The following is an 18,220-nucleotide window of genomic DNA, read 5'->3' as shown; positions in this document are numbered from 1 at the left end:
TTAAACTTCAAATTGTGGGCATGAAATAAATGAATAAATGAATACATTGGCTGAAGGGCGAGGAAAACGATGGTGAAAATTGGGTTTTATATGGCAGATTTTTAAAGATTTGCCAAATGAATAAATCAAGCATCTAACTGAAAATTGCCCTCAAATTAAAACCCCCGCCCACGCTCTTTCCATAAAATCCACTCTTCACCGATTATTATGTGAGACGCGTTGCGCCAATATTTATTATTGTAGAGAGCATGTGTGCATCAAATTGCATTGCGCTTTCCTTCCTCGTCCTCAAACTTAACGCTTTTACTCGATAAAATTTTAATGACCGACGCAACGAAATTACATTGACGAAATGTCAACGAGCGAACTGTGGTCAATGTACGTTTCAAATTCCGAAACGTTGTATTTACGTTAGCAGTACATGAACCAGCTTTAAAATAAACCATTAATGGACTCACTTCCGCGACAAAATACCAACTGGTTCTTTTCCACACACTTCTTAGTTTTTCTTTGGTATTTTTTATTTTTGTTTGTACAACGTAACGCTTCATCAAATTCTAGTCCTGTATAGAAAATAATGATGCCGATATGGTCTGGGAGGTTTCAGTTATGCTTACTGAACACTCATCACTCCGGAGCCAATTATTATTGAGAACGTAGAAAAGATTATGATTTTGTGGATTCGTATCGAGAGATAAAGGTAATTGTAACTGTTCTTTCGTTTTATTGAAAACGACGAAGGAGACTTTAAAAAGTGACCGCGTTTGCTATTAAAGCCAATTTATTTTTTGATAGGATAATCGTTTATTGTTCTTAATAAAGAAAAACTTTAATTTGTCTTTAAGAATAATTGTGGGAGTGGCGCACATAAATTAAGGCGTGCACGGATAAATTGATTATAATGATATACATCGTCGATCATCCTTTTTATGTGTTTTAATTAAATATTACGTTGGGAGATGTTTCTGCAAAATTGGATTTGCAGAGACGGGAAGTGAAGTGGCACAAAAAGAGTAATTTCTTTGATCAGACGCTCTGATATTTTATTTTAAAAGTCAACGAAAGAAAATCTGTTTACTTGCATGGACTCGATTTATCTTCTTCTAGAACAGAAATAAATATTCATGAAAATCTAACACAAAAGTATATAAATCCTCGACCGACATTAACAATCCCCACAGCCCTGCACACCTTTTTATAGCTCCATTCCGTCTCATGTTTATTGTCTTGACACACCATTTTTGACACTCCCACCTGAAATTACAGAAGAAAAGCATCTCAATGGACAATTATTCCAAGCTCTGTATTCACAACAAACGTTCCTGCTGTGAGAAGAGAATTTCTACCATCCAAAACGCGCATTCCTTTCTTTCCAAACAAAAAGAAAGAACGACGGATATAATGAAATGGTATGATGCTACACTATCGTGAAAAAATTATTGGATAATTACACACTTGACGCCATGAAAAGTGGGTTATACATCGACAAACAAGTGGAGGAATTTTTTTAAAAACTAAAACTACTCCCGGAAGACGATCCGGGACCTTGTCCGTCTTCCGTCATCGCGTTTCCCGAAACCTCTCCAATGCCCCTTTTATTCCGAAATCCACCCTTTGAAAATCCTGCGACGACAGGAACACCGCTGAAACAATAATCCACATCACGGATGAATGCACAGTGCGGCTATAAAAGCGACTACTTCGCCTCGAGCTGCCAGTCAGCTGTTGGCGTTTGCAGCGAAAGCTCCTGTCCTTAACGTGTTTGTTTTTTACGCTTTTTGTCGGTGTCTGCTTGCGCTTGTTTTAGAGTGACCATGGCCACTTATGCTGCTTACAGACACATCGAACTTGACAAAGTTGGCTACAGCAAAAAGAGGTAAGGCGGGGAAATTTGGGGTGGTTTTTGGGGTAAAAAATGACGTTTTTAAAGCTTCGTGAATTTATAAGCAGATGTTAGTAAGTAGTGCAGTATTGATCGGACTGTATTTCCGTCAGTTCGATGTCTCATTTCCTTTTTGTCACAGTTTTGCCTCGAAATATAGTGATAAATAAAATTAAAACCGTCTGCGGTGCCAAAATTTGTTGTCCAATTCTTCAGTTGTCAGAGACTTTATTTTATGAAAATTTTATAGTTTTAAATTTTTTTGTGTCTAAATTTTCTTTTATTTAGTTTTTTTCGTTTGGTTTTTATTTTTATTTTTGACATCATAGAAAATTAAGGTTTCTAGTAATTTGGAGTTATCAGAGATTTTACTTTTTGAAAATTTAGACATTTTGAATTTTTTGAAATTATATCTTCGTTTTAAATTTTTTGATACTTTTGTTTTTTTTTAATTTCGTATCTTTCAGTTTGGTGTGTTTAATTTTTGACTTTCGACGTTTTTCTGTTGTCAAAAATTAAATTTTTTGAAAATTTTTAATTTTTTTTTGAAATGAGTGCCGTGATTTTAAATAATTTTGCATTTCTTTATGTATTTATGTTTTTTCAGTTTTTTTTTGTTTACTTTTGACTTCCGATAAAGTTTAAGTTTTTTAAGTTTCTAAAATTTTGTGTTAATAATTTTAGGTATACTGGATCTATTAAAAAATCTTTTTATAGAAATTTTGGATTCAAGATTTAAATTAATTTAATTTTAAAAATATTAAAAAGAATAAATTAATTTTAACATTTTAATGCTAATTTATCAAATTAAAGGCGTATGAGATAAAATCACTTGTAAAACTGTCACTTGTCAAATTCCCTTAAAAAATCTCAATTTGAAAGCATTTTGTTTTTAATTTAGGACTTCTACAGAACTTAAATTTAAAAAATTCTTAAAAGTAGACGAATTAAAATGTCTCTGAGATCTTTAGTATTATTATGACAGTGTTAAAATTTAAAAGACTTGGATTTCTAAAATCGCCACAAACTGATATTAAAGATCAATATATATCAGATTTTAAGAAATTTGAACATTGAGTTCTCCAAATTTTCCAATTTTAAATTTGACGACAAATGAAAAATATGAAGATTTAATTAGCTTTGACAAACAAATTAAAAAATGTATCATTCGTATTTTAACACAAACACAAGAACTTTTCGAATTAGGATCTAGAATTAGCTAATCCTTGAAAAAAAAAACACGAAATGCACCGAATTTTAAAAATTCTTAAAAGAAGAAAAATTAAAAACTCTTAAAAATTATGTTTTTATTAAAACTTAAAATACTTTTCGAATTTCCCGAATCTTTGCAAACTGTAGAAATTTTAAGTCAAAAATTAGAATTTTTGAATTTACTTGGATATTAAAGACCTCCATTTACAAAATTTGAACGAATTTGAACATTTAATTCTGCAAATTTTTCACTTTTTAGCATATTGGAAGGCTCCGATCTTTAAATGTTCATAATTTGAATTTTTACACTAATTAAAACAAAGTGTACCAAATTTTAAAAATTTTTAAAAGTAGATGAAATAAAATGTCTCAGATCTTTAAAATTACTATGACATTGTTAAAATTTAAGAAACTTGGAGCTGAATTTTTGAATTTCTAAAATCGCTACAAACTGTAAAAATTTAACCACAAAAATTAGAATTTTGAATACAATTTGATATTAAAGACCATAATATACCAAATTTTAAGAAATTTGAGCATTGAGTTCTCTAAATTTTCTAATTTTAAATTTGTCGACAAATGAAAAATATGAAGATTTATCTATCTCCGACAAAAAAATTCAAAAATGTATAATTCGTATTTTAACACAAACTCAAGAACTTCTTGAATTAGAACCTAGAGTTAGCTAATTATTGAAAAGAAAAACTCGAAATGCACCGAATTTTAAAATTTCTTAAAAGAAGAAAAATTAAAAAAGTTATGATCTGTAAATGTTCATAATTTGAACTTTTAGACTAATTCAAATTCGAAATGTACCAAATTTTAATTGTTTCCAAAATAGTTAAACATTAAATTCTCGAATATTTGAAAATTGTTGATTGAGATTTGTGGGGAACAGAAATTGTTTAATTCAGTTTCACTCAATTATAAAAAAAAAACGCAATATGCAATAAAATATAAATTGTCTATTAAATATTCTTAAAAATCCGGAATTTATTGTATTCTACGAAATAGCTATCAGCGGCAATCATGTTTTTATAGTTAATAATCCAAAGCTTCCTAGTAACATGTCATTGATAATATTGTTATTACACGCATTCCATTCCGTGTTTCTTTTTACGTCTAAAATTATAGCCTGTTCCTAAAATCCTAGCGGCTTTCTATCTTCACACCCAAGCCCTTTCATCATTTACGACCGAAAGCTTTCCAATCATCATAGAATAATGCTCCGGAAGAAATTCTCTTCAATCCAACAATAGCATCTCTGGTATTAAAAAATAAGCCCGAGGTGCCCATTCCCAACAGAAACACCTACGAACCGGAAAGAATTTAGGAACTCCTCTCTTAATTTGCAGTTAGCCTGTGGACTGTACACCCATCGCGTGATAAGAGCGACCCATTATTCCGAAATCTGACAGTGAAATATGGACTAGTTGCTGTCAAACCGATGGAAATAGTTATTTAATAACGCGAGTTCTCATGGTATTGTGTTCGAGTGGTAACGAAAGTCGATGGGCAAGGTTGCGCCGACAAGTTCACAGTCAATGATTTCAGCAAAATGATTTTTTTTTATGATGGTCTATTAGAAAATTTCCCCGAGTTTCTAATTATGGGGGAAATCATGGACGAAAATGAAGAAGCATGACCGCAAGATCACGATCTGAAAAGACGCTGAAATTTCAGCTTGATGTTTATATTTCACCTGTCAAAATAGCGAACGGATCAATTTTTTCAACGCCCAGTGAAAGGATTCGTGTTTTATGTCCTTTGATTGAATTTATGGCCCGTTCACCACACTCCCCCAGGCGAGAAATACTTTGTAGATTCCGTCCCTAATTACGCCGTGACGATTTGAATGTGAAATTATTCAAGTTTTGCACGAAACTTTTCAGGTTAGATCCCTGATAACTCTTATTTATGTTTTCTTTTATATTCTTTAAATATTGATGGAAATCCCGAGACCACACCCGACTAATCGTGAATAGTCCGGGTGACCTGGATTTCCCGGAGCGGTGCATTTTTTAAAATATCGTCGCAGTCGCATTGCGTAGGTGATTTGTCAAATTGAAGACAAAGCGCTGCAGGGTAGTTCTTGATGAGGAATTATGTCAAGAATTCATTGTACAGTTTCTAATGTTGTTGGAAATCGTCGTTTCCTCGACATCCGTTACGAAACGTTTACGGACTAGCAGAATAAGAGCGGCAAATACGGTTAAATCGCCGATTTCAAGAATTACCATAAAAATACGATGGGAAGTGTAGAAAGTAGAGGTGTTGAATTGCAGAGGAAATTCTTGGGAATCTGCACTGCGGTGCAGCGGTCAGCGATTCTAGGCACGACGACCTACCGCTTCCGGGGCGCCCGGAAAATTCGATACTTATATTTAGGCACAGAAACAGCGCTGTCCTAACTTCAAAGCGCATTTAAATCTGTCAATATTATTTATAATCCATGGCCCGTCGCGCGGTAATTGTTCTAATGACTTCTAGTAAAAGTGTGTAAAATCCTGAAAAATTGCAGAAAATTGCCGAAACTAATAAAATTGCAACAGCCGCATTTAAATTCTTGCGAAACTGCTTTCCAATTTATTGGTTGTAAGAGTGTGAAATTTCTAGAATTTGTTGTTTTGCATTCTAAGCGGTCTCACTTTTCGATCGATTTTTTGCGCCCGCGAACTTTCGCATTCAAACTTATGAAATTTTCCCAGGAAACGGACCACAATAGCCTTTCCATTCTTATCTGCACAAAAATTCGATTGTGTAAGAAGTTGAATTGACACATTTTCTCCTCGTTTCTAAACTACAGCTTCGATCTTCTTTTAATTATTGCCTTTCTACCGTAATTACGACACCGCTGAAGTATTTATAGGACTAGATATCCTTTGTGCGGCATTCGCTCGTCATTGTAAAACTTGACAATTTCCGCGCTTTTTTGTCTTTTAATCGACCTTCTTCGCGTCTTCGTGCGATTCTTTCCAGCTGACGACCGTTAAAGGTCGATCGAGAAAAAAGAGACTTGGTACGGAACCTGACATGCAAATTCGGATATTTCGCGATATTAAAGCTATTATTTCTTATCGCGCCCCATTCATCACCGCTGGATTTAAATATTGGCGAATGTGGGGCAGTAAAACAGTCGATATCCAAGCGAGAAACCCGAAAGGATTCAATGGAAATGAGATCCAGATTACGAAAATTGTAAATTGTAAATGGTAAAGTCATCTCGTAAGCTTACGTGTAGACACAAATAGAAGGGGGAATATCGCGTGTTGAGCGAGACTATGCCAACTTTAGGTCATGCACCCCTGTGGCGGCGGCGGAGACAGGGTAATGGGGGGTGAAGTATAAATATTTGATGGGGAGGGTGCAGGGTGGCGCTTTTAATAAATGAAAGAGCCGGTGCTGTCATAACGGTACTTTCGGGGGTATGTGGAAGAGGGATTTCGGTATTTCGTGACTAAATCATCATTAGCGGGCGAAGCGAGCTATTTCACTGCCCTAATTTTTTTTTAATTTATCTTAGTTATAAAAAAGTGACGCTATTTTCCGGACAGGGAGAAAAAGAGGTGCGTTTTTCTAAAAAATACACCACTCTGTGACCCGTTGATTTTTTAAACGTTTTTTTGATTTAATTTTTGAATTTTTAAGAAAATCCCAAATATTTACTAAAATTCAGAGGTTTTTAGATTCGTACCATTTATACCTAAATCATATTGATATTTTGCAATTTACAGAACTTTTTTGCATTATTTTGGTACTTTTTTGCTTTCTTCCCATTCCGACGAGTGCTTTTAGTTTCTTCCAGATTCTTTTAAGTCAACTGCGTTTTAGAGTTTTACAGATGTTCTGTGTATTTTTGAAGACATTTTTACAGATTCTTAAAGATTTTCATTGAGTTATGACAATATGAGATATTTTTAAAGCTTCTTAAGAGATTATCAGAGGTCCTCAGGAGATTTTAGAGATTTTCGTTTAATTTTGAGAGGTTTCAATTCTTTCAATTTGATTGTGTTGATTCTCCGAGGTTCCTAAAAACCTTATAGACATTTCCAAAAAAGTTGTAAAAAGATCCGAAATGGTTCTAGAATTTCGGTGCATTGTTAAAGCATCTTGGATTCGTGAATTCTTTCAGATTTTATAGGATTTTGAACAGTTAAATAAATATTTCTAAATATTCTTTAAGATTTTCTTGATTTTTCATCGACTTTTATTATAACACCAAACATCGTGGTGGAATGAGAAAACACTAAAGTGTAAGAAAGGTTCAATTTAGCACGGTTTGTAGTGTCTTAATGAAAAACCACTAAAAATCGTTTAATAATAAAATATCACGTGGCAACTTGGACTCTAGCATGAAGAAAAATGCGAACTAAACCCCGTGATAGATAAAATAAAAACTAATTCCAGCACTCGCTCGCCAATTTGCAGTTCGTGTCCGAATTTGAAACTCGTCTTGAAAAGTGAGATATCCTGCAACTTGTTTTAGAATATAAGCTTAATAATTCTTAAAACCATTTTCAGTGACTTTTATTATAACACTAAAAATCGTGCTGCAATGAGAAGTCACTAAAGTGTATTTTTTTAGTAAGAATGGTGCATTCCGGCACGCTTTTTAGTGTCTTAATAAAAAGTCACTAAAAATCGTTTAATAATAAAGATTATGTGTCAACTTGGACGCTATCTTGAAAAAAAATTCGAAATACACCCCGTGATAGATAAAATACAAACTAATTCCAGCACTCGCTCGCTAGCGCTCGCCAATTTGCAGTTCGTGTCCGAATTTCGAATTCGTCCTGAAATATGGGATATTCTGCAACTTGTTTTAGAATATAAGCTTAATTCTTAAAAGATTTTTAGTGACTTTTATTATAACACCAAAAGTCGTCTGGCATGTGAAGTCACCAAAGTGTAAAGATGGCTTATTTCAGCACGGTCATATTGAGAAGTTATTAAAAAACGTTTAATAATAAATATTACGTGTCAACTTGGATGCTAACTTGAAGAAAAATTCGAAATAAACCCGGTGATATTAAAAATAGTAACTATATTATTCTAGTACTCGCTCGCTTCCATTAACAGTATCTACAAAAATGAACCAAAAATTGAAAACTTAATATTTTTGAAAAAGTCATCAAAATTTGCCACAAAAAGTACTAAGTTGCATTTAAAGGTTTTTTTTTTTAATTTTTAGTGACTTTTTCGTTCTGCCAATATTTTCAAGTTTAAATCTTATATAAATCCACCAGATTATAATTTTCTTTCCTTTCTAGAGATTCATAAAATATTTATATCCGAATATTTTTAGATTTAGGTATTTTGACGGTCTTCGCCGAATCAGAGGGCAAAACAAACACTTTTTGAACTTTAATTTCCTGTCGGAGAAAACCAGTGAAAAAAACTACAGAATTAGCTATGCCTGGACTCCAATTTGCAAAGTCACCATCATAAATCTTCACGTCACGGCGTGCAAAAAATGGTTCAATCTATAAAATGTTCATACATTACCACCATATTCAGTCTGCTTGCAGTGATGGTATTTTTACCACGCATTCATCATTTAATTAAAATCTTTGGGACCTCCCATCTGGTACACTATTGAACCCATTAATTAGCATATCCGCTGAGTCATCCCATGATTGATTTCTTTGGTTTCGTCAAATCCTTTCACAGCACTTGACAGAAACATGAGAGGGTTTTCATCACCAGAATTTCCTTTCTTCTTCCGCGTACCAGACAATCGCTTCATTGCTTCAAATTTTACACAACAGAAACATTGTCATTTGGCCTAGATCGTGTGGTCTCAGAACAATATTTCCGTGTGTTTCGCTAATTAAAGCCCCGTAAACAATTAACGGATTAAGTCATCTCGTCTAAATTAATCCATTATCGAAAGTAGGCTGAGATTCTTCTTGTTTTTCGTGGAATCCAATCCGAAAATTGATCGCGTGCCTCTGGTTTGCATCTGTTTTACCATTTTAATCACTTTCTAAATTTAGATGAAAGTCGCCCGTGAGAACTGTCGATACTGGGAGGTCCTCCGGCAGGTTTTTCCAGAAATAGTTGTGTTTATTCAAGGGCTGATGGCACAACAAACTCAGCGCCAGAAGCCCTTCGGTTTTTATCGGCGGCACGTTCTCTTCATTTCCGTTTTCGAAACTAGTTTGCATTGTTAATTGTGACTGAGATTTATAATTATTGACCGTTATGTTTGTTTTATTAGAGTCTTCTGACATGAATTAAACATTTCTTTTCGAGCGGCGCTGAGTGGATATTTGCACGTTAATTGTGTCGCTCCGTTTTAACGGGCTTTGTTGTTGAATGCGAAAATTGATGGTGAAGAAAACGGCATTCTTCGAGTACCGTGAAGACGCGTTGTTGAGTAAGACCAAGATTAATTCCAACACGATGAAAGAGCGTCGCTTACACAAGTTTGGTTTTTCTTCGTAGTAATTGCACCGAGTATTTTTGCTCTTTCCGCATATCAGACTAATTACACTTAATTACCGCAATTACAATCAAAATCACACCAATTTCAATAATTGAATCTAACAGGAACGGGATTAAGGTCGTTTCAATTAAAGTCGATTTTGAGTTTGCGTCGGTTCTATCGATTCCGAGGGTGACTCATCACTGATTGGATTTAAGGGTTGTTGTCCTGTTTAAATAGCGAAAGGTCAACGGAACGAGATGCTCCAATTACCCGTAATATATTCTTAAGACTAATTGGTAAACGAGGAGTAAATCCGCCCACGGTTGAGCCCATGTGTGGAAAAATTATTTGCGCCTGCATGGGTCGTTGGATTACACTAATTGGTGGGAATAAAGTGCGTTTTTATGGGGATTAGTGGCGTTTAATCCAGGAAACAAAGCCTTCCACTCGAAACAATTACGTCATAAGTCTTTGTTTGACAGATAATGGGCTCGTGTGGGTTCGAATGTTGCCAGAAGCTGAAGCAATCTTTTCGTGCATTTTTATCACAAGTGGGTCATAAACCTTAATTGTTCTAATTGCCAGAAGTGCATCCAGAGAGCAATTTTGCCATAATTACGCTATAAATTTCAGGATTGATATATGGAAACATTTCTAAATCGAGACAAAGAGTGGGCAGAGACCACACTTGACTGCACCAACAAATTGCAACCACTGCACCATCATTTGTACGTTGGGGAAAAACAACATGGAATTACTCATCGTCACTAATTATACGTAAAAAGGACGCGAGATAGCAGGTATTGCATAAAAAGATCTAATGGTTGTGTTCACCTCGGTGCATCTAACCGCGATACAGTTTTTCTCTTAATTGTTCGCGACTAATTAATTTTTTCGCGCTGTTAAAACCGTTAAAAAATTCGAACCACTTTTCAGACTGGTTTCGGTCGATTTTGAACACATGTTAATGTCACGGACGAGCGCCGATTTTCACGGATTGAATATCTACTGTTTGGAACGACGCAGAGAAAGCAGGAATCCTGCTGGACACGAAGATGAAGATATCTAGTCGAGATCTCTGATATTAGTCTTCAGATCTATCGGATTAATCTTTCATGAGGAAGGAAGGCAATGCGAGTTTTTCAGGCATTTCTGCAACGAATGTTGCATTTTAAATGATAGAGATTAGAGAACAAATTGCAGGAATTCGATTTTTATCGCTCGGAACAGGAAAGCGGTGCAATAGAGAGATCAGGAGATTCTGTTCTTGTCTCCGACTGTCACGAAAAGAGCTATAAACATTTCGGGAATTATACTGAGATATTGATCTCGGATATGTAGGCTGACTTTCGAAGGTCCGGTTATAAATCAAGTTCAAATTTCTACAGGAGGAACGGCGGCGAGGGACTTTCCACCGGAAAGGTATTTCACTGGCAAATTTTAACATAGAAGCTTAGTGCTTAATAACATAGTGCTTAATTTCAACATTCTGAAATTTTTGTTCGGAATTTTTCAAGTAAAACCTCAAGAAAGAAGAATTTAGATTTGAGAATTTCTAGTTGTTAAATTAATACAAAGAAAAAAATAAAAAAAAAATAAAAATGTTTTTCTGTTTGTGGTACCTAATACGAAAAATCAAAACAGAAAGTTCAAATTCTTAAATACATAGGTAGCCAAATTTCAGCACTGTCCTTGATCTAGAAATTGTGGTAAATAAATCTGTGATAAACATAGAAATTGCACAATTCATGCTTCAGTTTGCGGCATTATAAGTACTACGACTCTATAAAAAGTGAAAACAGGAAGTCCAAAGGACAACTTTTAACTGTCTGAAATCTTTAGTTTGAAATGATGGAAAAATAAAACTTTTTATCTTCGCATTTGTTGAGTATTATGTGTACCAAATATGTAAATAGGAAGTCCAAATTTTTAAGGGAGCTCTAATTTTAGCATTCTATAACCTCTGCTTTTAAAATGATGGCAAATCAGTTCTAAACAGAGATAAAATCGCAAATTTTTTAGATTATTTCTAGCTGTTGGCCGAATTCTGCTCAAAAAGTAAAATAGGAAGTCCAAATTTTAACATTCTCTATGCCTTTGAAATTGTGACAAATCAAGTTTTAATAATGGGGGATAAAACACTTTTTACTATGTTTTAATTAAAAATACCTAAAGTACACCGATTACAAAACATTTAAACAGGAAGTCCAAATTTTTATATTGAGTCAGACTTAAATTTTTGCATCTTTGACTCTAAAAAGTGGGGAATAAAATTTAAATACCAAGAATTTTTTTTTATTTCTGGTCATGGCTAAAACAGGAAGTCCAAATACCTATTTTTGGTCAACAAAAAAATAATTTTCATAAACTTATGACTCTGTGGCATCTAATGGGAAAAATGAAAATTGAAAGTCCAAATTCTCAAATACGCGAAATTTCATTATGCTCTGCGGCTTCAAAATTGTGGTAAATAAAGCTGTGATAAACAAATTTATGTTTTCATTTGCGGTGTTCTAACTACGACTACTACACAAAAAGTGAAATTTTCAAATTTCTAAATTCTTAGTTTCGAAATGATGGAAAAAGACAATAGAACTTTTTTTCTTTGAATTGATTGAAAATTATGACTAACAAATATGAAAATACGAAATCCAAATCTTAATGGAAGCTCTAATTTTAGCATTTTATAACTTCTGGTTTTGACATTATAACAAATAATTTTTACTCCGAGATAAAAACGCTAATAGGTTTTATAGCTGTTTGCCGGATTCTGCCCAAAAAGTAAATTACCAAGTCTAAATTCTTAAATTTCTCAAATTTTATGCAATCGAAATTGTGACAAAGCAAGTTCTGAGAGATAAAACTAATTTTTCTATGTTTAAATTAGAAGCTCCAAAAGGACGGCGACTATAAAAAAACTGAAACTGGAAGTCCAAATTTTTATAAGGAGTCTAATTTCAGAATACTTTTTTTGGCTCAGAAATGTGGGAATGAAGCCTTCATACGATGAAAAAAAAATCACATTTTTGCAATTTTTATTTGTTTGTGACATACTGTACCAGAAATAAGTCAAAATTCTTCTTTTTGCCAACAACTTGGAATCTTGGAATCTGAGTCTAAACAAAAAGTAATTTTCATCAATTTATAACTTTGTGGCACCCAATGCGAAAAAAAAAGTCCAAATTTCTAAATTTCTAAATTTGCCTTGAAATTGTGGTAAATGCAGGTTTGATAGACAATGCACAAATTTATGCTTTAATTCGCGGCATTTTCACTCTACCACGTCTGCACAAAAAAGGCAAACAGGAAGACCAAATTAAAATGGCAAATAATGCTTAAACAAAGAATGCAGAAACAAAAAAAAAACGTTTTCATTCACATCAGATATGAAAATAGGAAGTCCAAATTCCAGAAGATCCAAAATCTTTGGAAAATACGTGGAAAGAAAACAAAAATGGCGCTTTAATCCCTGGAATTGTGTCAAAGAAAGTGGAAAATTTTGACGCACCCAAACAAATCAAGCAATGACAAATCCTCTTATCAAAATGTCGGTTACCATGTACAGTTCGGTCAAAAATTGCGTGTGGCTCGTAAAGTGTAATTTATAATGTTATTTCCTAAAGTGCTGTGATTTACTCACCCAAGCGCGTAATTAGTACTTAAATTAAAATATGGGTTACTTATCATACTTATTGCATTTATTACTCAATTCAAGCGGAAATTGAACTGTATTTAATACGCAATAACAGTTTTTTTTGAGTGACCATGCAAATTCCTGCTACCCCGTAAAAAAACTTCCTCCATTTGTCGCTATTAAAACTCCATTAACCGAGAGATTAATAAAATCTTAATTACCCGTGCAAAATTTTGAGGACGCATGCACGTACGGTCATAAAATTTCTATTTGATCCGCACCTGCATCCCGTTCCTGTCATTTTTCCATTGTCCCGTTGACAGGAAGCCAAAATACCGATATCCTCTCCATTTTCCTGGACCGCCGACGCATACCAGCCCAACCCACATCCACGATACGCTTCACGTTTTTAACCAAACCTGATAAAATTATCAACGGCGACTTCCTCTTTCTTCTGCGACCTACACACCTCACCACCTCGGGAACAAAGAATCGACGATCCTTTCGCATGACTCCAGTCCGTCCATCATCTCCTTACGTGGGTGTTCTACCAGTCCTCGACATCCTCTCACGTCGACGGATGTGCAAGAACCACGAAATCGGGTGACGTTGTTCGAAACAGTCACAAGTCACAAGAAGTCGAGTAATTGTCACTTCCGCGCGTCTTAATAGAGGATATGCACTTGAGGAGGTACAATTATGGTTTCCTTTCAGAGTTCGCAATCCAAGCAGCGAGATCTTCAACGTCTTGTGCACGCCACCGAGCGCGGGAGGGAAGAACAATCATCATTCCACGCCGAGGAGGTCTTCACATTCAGATTCTTTCACAAGACTTTTTGGCCCCACGGACTGCAAGATTACGCCGAGAAGGGCGTCGTTGACTAAACAAGGTACCATTATCCCATGAAGAATACCATTGGTAACGCTTTGTTACAGATGTGAAAAACCGTAATCCGGTAACTGGAAACGGAGTAGATTCATGGGACGTGAAACGCTCCACACCCAGAATTCACAATGGTACGATGGGTACTACCATGGAGACATACAGTACTACTACTTTTTTTTGCAGAGAGGAACCCAGTGACTGGAGAAGTCTACACTATCAAGTCCCCGGCTACTACTCCAACGAAACCCATGCAAAACGGATTTGCCCATGTTAATGGTACTTCGACTCCACAAACGAATGGAAATCCTGAGCCTGTTGTTAATGGCAACTCCGCGACTGACTAATTTTTTAACTGTTTTGTTCGTCCATTTTTTTTTCGTTTTACCAAATTTTCGTAGAACTTGAATATATACGTAGATTTTATATATTTTTAAGTAAAGTATACTAACATAGAGCACTAATAAATAAAGAAGTATTTATGGAGTGCAGTCTCGGATCGTCCTTTAACAGAATAGGAATATTTATTGCCTTTTTTGGGTATTCTACAGCGTTAACACTTCATATCGTCGCCTTTATGCCTTCATCAACCATCTAGGAGCTTTTATATTATTATAGTATTTCCTAGAATAGTTACATTTTTTACGTTGTACGAGAAGAATTGTAGAAATACATTTTTATACACACTGGCGCCTCTTTTACTTTGTCATAATCGATTTTAATCTTTCGTTTAAAATATCATCAAACCTTGAGTTGCGACTATTTTTTTTTTCAGTTAACAAGTCTAGTGGAAACTGAAACAAATGGTTTCAATGTGAGCAGCGCGATGTAAAAAAAAATAAATAATTTTTTTTTGACAATGTGGAAACTGAACATCTGAAAAATTTTAGATGAGTTAACTTTTGTGAGGATCTTGAAAACTTTTGCTTGAAAAACCTACCAGTTATTGGAAAATCTGAAATTTAAAAAAAATCTATTTTGAGCAGTCATTATAAATGACACTTTTAGTCGTGGTGTCGTCGAGTCCAAAACAATCATTCATAAGAAATTTCTAGAGATAAAAAAGTTGGTTCAGTTTTAATCACCATTTCTTGCAAAAAAAGGTTTCTTTGTTTCCGCTACGACTGTTTTTTTGCGCTTTGCTTTGACGATTCACGTAATTGGGAATAAAGTATTTAGTTAATTGCCTAATTTCGAACGAGAAGCATCGTCTGATTCGTGTCGTTTTATTGTGGCTGAAATTACATACAGTATGGTGATGACGTGCGCGGGGTAAATTCGGTTTCTTTAGTGTGTATCAATATTATTTCTTCACTTTGGGAGAGAACAACGAATCATCTTCACTTTGAGCATTTTTTGAAAGGTAAGTGTCAGGCTTGTCTTTTAAGTGTTTTAACTTTTACTGGTTGAACAAAATGGTATACAACAAAATAATACAAAACACAACTTTAAATATGAAACTAGAAGAATCTTAGTCTTTGAACTGGAAAAGTCAGAGGAGCTAAAAAATAGATTTGGTACAGTTGATAAACAAGTCAAAAGTAGTAAATCCTACAAATTTTATTGTCTGGGAACTAAAAGTACCAACGTTACGGAATTTTATTTAAAATGGTAGACATTTTTAAATCGTTGTGTGAATACGAATTTCAAAAAGATCTATTTCTTGTTCTAAAGTTTTGATATTTAATACGATTAATAAACAGGTCAAAAATAGTAAAGCCACCAAATTTTACAGTCTGAGGCCTAAAACTGCAAAAGTTACGGAGTTTTATTGAAAACGACACAAATTTTTGAATCGTGTGAATGAAAATTTCTAAAAAATCTATTTCTTGATCTAAAATTTTGAAATTTGATACAATTAGTAAACAAATCAAAAGTAGTAAGACCCCCAATTTTTGTTATCTGGGGGAATAAAGCTGTCAAAGTTAGGAATTTTTTTCGTTCGTTCTGAAAAAAAATTTCTAAAAAAAATTATTTCTCTTCTCTAAAATTTTGTAATTTAGCGCAGTTCATAAGCATGTTAAAAGAAGTACCGCTTTCCAAATTTCGTAGTTTTAGCGTTAAAGATGCCGGAATAACAATAGAAAATAACAAATTTTTGGTTATTCTTCTAAACAAATAAAAAAACGGCTCTGAAAAGTAACATGTTCCAATTGAATTTCACTCAAAATCGCAAAAAATTTAATGAGAAATCAAATTTTTTCTCTTAAATAAAACTAAATGTTTTGGCCCTTTTTGTCACTAAGTATTAAAGAACTGATAAACTCGAGAGTCTGAAAACCTGAAACTGACTAAAAATTGTTGATGAAATAAAAAAGTGAATTTGTTTATTTCTTTTATTTCTATTCAAAGAATACATTGTGTCGTCTAAAGTCAATATCATTAAATGGGTATGTTACATTTTGCCCAGAATATTAAATGTACAAAGAGGTTTAAAAATGAGAAGGTATAAAACTTTTGAAATATATTAGGTACTTCTTAGAAGTAAAACGAAGGATCAATTTTCTATACAAGAAACAAGTATCGTGACCAATGTTCTGGACAAATTGCTAATTGTTTTATTAAATATAGTACATCTGCGAAAGGCTTATAATATAATTACAACTGTCGTTCGCAGCGCCGTTTTTTAAAATCTATCTTTAGAATTGTAATCGGTTTCCAGTTTAACATACTCTAAGACATATTGACAAAGTATTTAAATATTTTTTGTCAGACAAAGTTAAGTATTAAATATCTCATTTGTATCGAATATGGAATGTTTAAATATATAACTGTTTGCATGACGTAACGATGTTTATATAATATGCTAAAGGCTTTCTTAGGCAAACATCCAGACAAGTCAGACTGGAATCAGTACGAACTGCAGACATACAATTTGCAAATATACTTATCAACTAACTAGAACTATATTACTCTATTAATTATATTGTAATGTTTAAAAAACTGGCTGCAGCCTTACAAGATACAAAATGCTTGCACAGCAATATTGCAGAGATCTGCACAAGGGCGGGCACATCCCTCCAGAGGAAGCAAGTTATTATTTGATAATCAATTATTAGAATTCACTTTACACTATGTTCTATGAACTGTTACCAAATAAATAAAATTGCAAATTGATGCCCAAAAAATTTCATCGTAAATCAAGACCTAGCGCTAAAATCTATAAAATATCTGAGTGCCAAAGTTCTGTAATATTTAAATATTCAACTTGACTAGTTTACTATTATATTATTAAAATTCTATCTACAACTTTATACAATTTGGGAAATACAGATACTGAAGAGTTATTGGAATATCTTATTCGAGTACTATTACAAATCAGACAATTGCAATTTTTTGTTTCTTTTGATATTAAAATAATTGTTTTGGTATTATAAATGTGATAAAATATTTACAAATTGGAACAAAAAATTGCAACAATCTCTACAAAACATGACTCTGTATTCAATCACAATATCATGTATGCACAAGTTTGATACAAATGTGACTTTTACAAATATCAACAAATTGACTGAGTTTGTGGAAATCGGAACCAAATCAAAAAACCAAAACAACGAAATTGGTGTTTTCACTCACTAAAACTCTACGGGATATAAAAAACAGTTGAGCAACCACAAAAATAAATTACGTAACAAAATAATAACAATGACTAAAATCCTCTGAGACCTACACGTTCGATAATAAAAGAAAACACTTTTTTACGACTTCTGTTAAGCTTATTAGGAAGTTTGTACTGTGATAATGCGCACAAAACTTAATTAAATTAAAAAAAATAGCATTTACTGTCTAAACTTGGACACGGAGTATTATATATTTCAGTCTTATGTACATTACTATATGCGTTAATTTATTGTTTATAAAATAGCGAAATTTCGAACGAAACGAAATAAAATCTAGTCCCACTTTGCGACTGTTCGAAATGAGCTTTGGAAAGATTCGTGTGACAAAGTGGGCAGCGTTAATAAAATATGGAGATACAATAACAAAGATACAGATGGAACAACATTATAGCTAAAGAATATACAATCTAATCACAATGTCGCTAAATCATAACAATCTATTTTACGGACATTCTTACCTAACACATTCATAAGAAGCACTTATTAATCATGAAAATACTTAAACGAGTCTATCGGTCTAAGACACTGCCCTAAGTCTACACTAGCGCACCTTCTAATT

General features: G+C 33.7%; 1 protein-coding gene across 1 annotated transcript; it reads left to right on the top strand.

Moving 5' to 3' along the window:
- The first annotated feature begins 1,694 nt into the window (after positions 1–1,694).
- On the top strand, positions 1,695–14,727 carry LOC148181814 (microtubule-associated protein Jupiter-like). The gene is made up of 4 exons (XM_088043177.1): positions 1,695–1,876; positions 13,873–14,048; positions 14,095–14,175; positions 14,228–14,727. Exons 1-4 carry the CDS (start codon positions 1,815–1,817, stop codon positions 14,386–14,388), a joined length of 480 nt encoding a protein of 159 aa, XP_087899303.1. The 5' UTR covers positions 1,695–1,814; the 3' UTR covers positions 14,389–14,727.
- The last annotated feature ends 3,493 nt before the right edge of the window (positions 14,728–18,220 follow it).

Source organism: Gnatocerus cornutus, chromosome 1 (genome assembly GCF_029298725.1).
Source record: "Gnatocerus cornutus isolate USDA-ARS CGAHR chromosome 1, icGnaCorn1.1, whole genome shotgun sequence".
NCBI lineage: Eukaryota > Metazoa > Arthropoda > Insecta > Coleoptera > Tenebrionidae > Gnatocerus > Gnatocerus cornutus.
Note: the sequence above shows the minus strand (reverse complement) of the source record. Positions and strands in the feature narration are given on the sequence as shown.

Bases quoted from the DNA above. Each gene is read 5' to 3' on its own strand.
- LOC148181814 (XM_088043177.1), top strand. From the start codon at position 1,815: ATGGCCACTTATGCTGCTTACAGACACATCGAACTTGACAAAGTTGGC. The intron at 1,877-13,872 runs GTAAGGCGGGGA...GTTTCCTTTCAG, and splicing joins GTTGGCTACAGCAAAAAGAG to AGTTCGCAATCCAAGCAGCG. The intron at 14,049-14,094 runs GTACCATTATCC...GCTTTGTTACAG, and splicing joins GGCGTCGTTGACTAAACAAG to ATGTGAAAAACCGTAATCCG.